Raw genomic sequence first — 6,163 nt, 5'->3', positions numbered from 1 at the left:
CACTCAGCAGCCGCGGAGCAGAAGAGAGGGGGGTTGCAGTGACGCGCCCGTGAGCTCCGCCGGCAGCCAGCGTGCCTGAGTGACCGAGCCCCAGGCCAAGAGGCCGAGGGCACCCCACCTCCGAAGTGGCCCGAGCGAGCCCCAGGCTCCAGGCCCCGATAAGCGGCCGCCAAGGAGTGAGCCGGTGTGTACCTGGACGCCCATCCCCGGACACAAAGAACCACCAACGCACCGATGTCTGAGGGAGTCCGCCACGGCTGGGGAAGTGGTGGTGGGGGGAGATAGGCCTCCAAACCTTGGAGGGCCCTGAGATGTCCCCAGAGAGGTGGCGTCTGATACCCAACCTGACATATAGACACAGACATACAGGCACACACATATACAAACATCCGTTCCCACCCTCATGCTCTCATCATCTCATGTAAACAATAACGTGGCGCACAGCGTGACGTGGAAAAAGGCACATACCTTTGACGTTGCGTGACAAATTCTGTATTCCTCATCCACACGTAAATGCAAAAAAGAAGTTTTAAAAAAATCTCAGTTTTCGGTGATTCGAAACGCCGTTTACGTGTGGACGAAACAGCTGCGTTTTCAAAAATAGGTGTGTAGGTGTGGACATAGCGTAAAAGAGTTAGTAGTTTATTTTATTACTACCTGTAATTTATTGCAGATTACTTGTATTTGCTTAATTGTTTACTAAATGTTTGAGTGTGAAATAAACTGCAATGGAGCAAAATATGGGTGTGTGCGGTTGGAGGATTTGTGCGTGCGTGTGTGCGTGCGGTGTGCGTGCGTGCGTGCGTACGTGCACGCGTGCGTGCGTGCGTGCACGCGGGGGGGGGGGGGGGGCGGCGCGAACATTTTTCTTGTAAAACAAAGGGGGGCCCAGCCAAAAAAAGTTTTGGGAACCACTGATTAACCACAGCTTTCCAGCAAGAGTGATACCATAAATCCCCTATAGCTGCAGAAAAGGCTAACATTGTTATCTTTTTACAAAAAAACAGCTGAACATGAGAGGTTTTTGGACCAATTTTGTGTTCTCCATTCTTTAAGCACCGGTTCGAGCACCGGTTCGAGCACCGTTTCAAAAGTACCGGTTTGGTACTGGTATCGGATAAAACCTAAACGATACCCATCCCTACTGGTATGTCATTTTTCTTTTGTTTTGGTTTCCCCATGGAAGATATATTCAAGCTAAAAGTTGATATGTAAAAATTTGTGTAAAAAATGGTTAAAAGTATATGTAGATGTTACACATACTGCTCTAAAGTACGATGTGTCTTAAAACGTCTTCAATATGTGGGTAAAAGGGCATTTGTGGTGCAAATATGGCAACTGTCAGTCTGGGATATTGAATTTGTGTACTTAAGATGCATTTTGTATCAAATAGATAAAATATTTTGGTCATGCATGTGGTTTTTTTTTATCCTGAAAGATGTCTCGAGAGACAACATATATACAGCAAGGTGTTGCTGGATAAATGTTGAGAGGGGCAATGTTGACAGTGAATTGGTTAATAAAATATACCTTTTTGGTCACCATTTTGGGGTTTTTTTTCAGGCATGTAGTACATGGTACATTTTACACAACTGTTCACAGGCACTGCAACCCAGTACCCGTTACATATGAAACAGGCAAAAGTTAATATATGAAGTATAATAAAACCAATCAAACAAATCATCTGATAGATAACTGAACAGAATACATAGTCAGAGTCAGAGACAAGTGCAGCAGTCTTGAAGTTACGACTGTCCTGACAGACTCTCAAGAAGAGGTAAACTGGTGTCAGTGTAGTATATGTAAAGTGTAACACGCCCCAAGCAAGAGGGCTGACAGATTGTCTGATTCTGAAAGAAAACAGATAAATCATGAGATGGACGACAGGTAGTGTGTTTCCTCTCTCACTTCTGCCAGATCTGAAGACGAGCAGTAGCGTCACACTAAACCATCTCACTAGGGCGGAGGTGCCCCCTTGTGGCGTAACTAGGGATCACACCACATGTTGGGTCTGAAACAAAAATCACAAAATTAAGGCCCTTCCTTAACAAAACTACACCTAAAGGCTTATACAATATACAAAAATTAAATCACATAATGTGACCACACATTACAGTGTGTTACACGCTCCCTGACAAAATAAGAATGGCTCCTGGCATTCAAACCTCAATTTTTCTCAAAAACATTGACACATACACTTATTCAATATCGCAAAGGTGTGTATATGTAAGATGTGTAAACAAATGGAAGGTAGGTGTTAAAGCCTGTGGGTGTTGGAAAATGATAAGGAACTGTCCATGGTGGCATGTAGGGTGAGGAGAGTGTTGCAACTGTAGGATGAAGCTGGTACGATGGTTCACCCAGTGTTCTCTTTCTTTTACAGGAAGCCTCAACCAGAATGTTCCATTACTCTCTTCAGAGTCTGAGTCACTTGTTTCAGTCTGTTGCCTTCTCCTGCCTCTGTCCCCTGACAGGTTGTTTGATTTCGTTTGTCCTCTTTGGTGTAGGCCCAGGAATGTGCTGTGGAGTCTCAACTGGCAAGTCATTCACAAGTAGTAACAAGTTGCGGTGAAGCACTTTAGTCTTATCCTTGTCTCCTGCTTCTCGGTAGACTACATACACGGGGTTGTCGACTACCCGTGCTTTGACTACGTAGATATTCTTTTCCCAGTATGACTTTAGCTTTTCAGGCCCCCCTCTTTCACCAAGATTTCTAACGAGGACCCTGTCCCCAGGATGCAAGACGACACCCCTGAGTTTTTTGTCATAGTAGGATTTGCCTCGTGCGCTGGACAGTTTACTATTCTCACTGGCTATCTTGTACGCTTCAGTCATCTTTTCTGCCCACTTCTCAGCATAATGTTTGGAAAATTGAGAGGTGGCAACGGCGCCAGGGGTGAGGTTGTACACCCTGATGGTCTTCTGGATGCCGTGTAGCGTGCCCACCCCCAAGGTCCTATATGTATGTGTTATGAGAGTGTGAGTAATGTGAATGTCTAAGTTGTGGGATAAAATTGAGGCACAGGCAGCCAGAAGCAGAGGGGGGGTGCCTCCCCTGCACCCTGGTGGCACACCTTTACCCCAAGGCCCTGTATGTGTGGGTGATTGTGGTGGAGCGGGAAGAGGGAGGCAGCTGGAGATGGGGAGGGAAGGAAGGGAGGGGCCACTTGCCACTGACCCCAGTAGGCACCCCCATACTCTGCAACCCACCAGGGCAAGGGGGCCCAGGCCCATCCAGACCGGGGTCCAGTTCAGCAGCGCCATCTGGCCTCACAGAGCCCGGGACAGCCCACCCGACCCCACCACAGAGAAAACTGCACCCACCCCGTCATCCACTCATCTTCCAGACTACACAAGACAATAGACACCCAGGCTGAGTTCTTGTTTCACCTCTCCTATATCTTCCCCACCTGCAGATTAAATTCCTGGAGAGAGGAGACCTCCAAAAGCATCTGGTCTGCTGACATGAGAGAACAAGGTGGGACATAAGAGTGTAGCAGCTCAGACAGATTAAATCAGGCAGAACCATTGCTTAAACAAAGGAAATGATTTTAAAATTTATTCATAAATTAACTGAAACCCATTGAAGGGAAGCTAAAATTGGAGTGATGTGCTATTTCTTCTTGCACCAGATGCAAATCAAGTTGAGAATTTGCACCAGCTGTGGACGAGCAATGGAGGCCTGGCTGATTCCGATGAACACTGTATTGCAGTAATCGAGACAAGATGCTATAAAAGCATTGATCAATGTTTCAAGGTTGTATTTGGACAGAAGAGGTTCAATCTCTGACAACTGCCTCAATTGGAAAAAGGAGGATTTTATCATAGTGCTCACACGTGAGTCTTAGAGAAGGATCCATTTTCACACCTAAATTAATGATAATGGATTTGTCATAGGGTGCCAGAAAGGAAAGGGTGGCGCAGGGCTTCCCGCTACTGCCGCTGGGTCTAACAACATGACTTCTGTCTTGTTCTCATTAAAACCTTTTACTAGCTACTCCTTCTTCTTATTCACCTCTCTCTAACGCTGCTATGAACAAATGCGAGCTTTGCCTTACTTCAACGGTCATTCAAAAAGTTATTTAATCTTACATTATTCCAGCATCACAAAACTCAAAATGTGACAGAAACAGTGCGAAATATATTTGCATTGCTGTTAAATTTAAAACTCATTTGCAAACATTGCAAATATTCTTCCAGACCATGTAAAAATAAGCCTGTTTCACCAGTTGTTTAAAAAAACATGTAAATGTTCTTTACTTCCAAATGGAAAAACCAAAAGGCATCAATGCACTTGTTTTTAGTTCCTCTTTTCTACATCAAGGGAGAACACCTTGTGGACCTGACTACACATTTATCATCATCATTTGCTCAGTGCACAACATTGACAGCAAGTTTGCAGCATGGCACAACTCAACTCCACAATGGTTACCTGTAACATGTCCTCTCCTGGATATTCACCTCATCCCTCCTGGAACACCAGCGGTTTAGCTCCTGCAGTGGTGCTGTCCATCTGCTTCCTGCTGGGATTCCCTGGAAACATCGCTGTCATCATTCTCAAGCCAAACTGGGAGAACATGTCCAATCTGTGCCAGAGTTTGATGCTGAACCTGGCTGTGTCAGACTTGCTCTGCTTGGTTACCCTCCCAATATGGACTTACTATTTTGTCAGTGGTTGGATCTTTGGCCTGGTGTTCTGCAAACTCATAACATACTTTGTTTATTGCAGCATTTATGGAAGCCTACTGACTGTGACTGTGCTGAGCATCCAGCGTTACCTTCAGGTGGTGCACCTTGAGAGGAGTTTACCTCAGGGAGGAGTAAATAAGCTGCTGGTTCCACTCTGGCTGGCTGCGATGATCCTCTCCATTCCTGCGTTAGTATTTCGACAGCTGGTAGAACAGCAACACTGGACAAAATGCAAAAATAAACACTCTTCTGATGGTCAGAGGATGGCTAGTGTGTTGACAGAGACTCTTGTAGGATCTGTGTCGCTTTCTGTCATTGTTTTTTCATACATCAGTCTCTACAGAAAGGTGAATCGGGCAGCCTTTTTCAACAATCCACAGACCACCAGACTGATTACCAGCATCATTGTGACCTTTGTTGCCCTGTGGGTCCCATATCTTGCCATTAATGTGCTTAGTTTAGTAGCTATTTCCCTAAAAATTGAGGGCCTGCTGAAGTTTTGTGAAGACAACTGGAACACTGTTGGAGCACTAACATTTCTAAACAGCACCATGAATCCACTCCTGTATGCCTTTACTTCAATTCGTTTGTCCACTTTGTGCCAGAAAATTGCTGAATATTTCCAACAGAAAGTCAGAGCTCCTCAAACTCTGTCGATGACAACAGATATAACTGTGGGAGCAACATCTCAATGAGAGCTTTGAGAACTTATTGTTTTTCTGCTGACACAGAAAATAGTATTTTAAGTCTAAAGATTCCCTTACAGCAGGCTGGTTGTGATTTAATGATTAATTCTGAGGTTAAGCAACATCTCCCCTCATATCAGCTCAGTACTCATTACAGTTGAATTGAAAAAATTTGATTTGAGAACTATCAAAACATTAAAAAAAATAGTAACTATAATCTAAAAAGTACAAAGTATAATGTAAGGTAAATCTTAGAGTATAATCTAAAAAAGGTAAATAACATTTTTCTCAACTGTTTTTTTAAGCACATTAATTGGGTCTCATCAGTTGTGATCACTTTCATGATCATATTTTGTTGGGCAACTTTCACATTAACTGTAAGCCAGAGATCATGTTTCATCAATTTTAACAAACAGAAAGCAACTGAGAGTAAATACAGTAGGTAAATGTAACCCAAATAAAATCCTTCCATAACCAAATCAGTTAGCTTTGACCAATCTTACCAGCCAATGGTTAAACGCAGCCCTCTGAGGCAACTAGGTAACTGACTTCTTCCCTCTAATATTTTTATCTATGAGAGTGACAGCTGATACCACCATGCATTCTTTGTTTCTTGAGATAGTTGTGGGGACGTTTTATTGAATTGAATTGAATATATACATACATATATATATATATATATACACACACACACACACACACACACACACACATACACATATATATATAAGGAATAAGCTCTGAGCACAAGATCCATAGAGGCTGGGGTAGAGGCTGTGTAAAGATGC

At 43.7% G+C, this 6,163-nt stretch overlaps 1 protein-coding gene across 1 annotated transcript; it reads left to right on the top strand.

The window, feature by feature from the left end:
- The first annotated feature begins 4,295 nt into the window (after nucleotides 1-4,295).
- Nucleotides 4,296-5,573, top strand: LOC120725544 (C-C chemokine receptor type 4-like). Its single transcript, XM_040018558.1, has one exon. It carries the CDS (start codon nucleotides 4,404-4,406, stop codon nucleotides 5,382-5,384), a length of 981 nt encoding a protein of 326 aa, XP_039874492.1. The 5' UTR covers nucleotides 4,296-4,403; the 3' UTR covers nucleotides 5,385-5,573.
- The last annotated feature ends 590 nt before the right edge of the window (nucleotides 5,574-6,163 follow it).

The sequence above is a fragment of the Simochromis diagramma genome, unplaced genomic scaffold (genome assembly GCF_900408965.1).
Source record: "Simochromis diagramma unplaced genomic scaffold, fSimDia1.1 OVJJ01000802.1, whole genome shotgun sequence".
In the NCBI taxonomy this organism is placed as follows: Eukaryota; Metazoa; Chordata; class Actinopteri; order Cichliformes; family Cichlidae; genus Simochromis; species Simochromis diagramma.
Note: the sequence above shows the minus strand (reverse complement) of the source record. Positions and strands in the feature narration are given on the sequence as shown.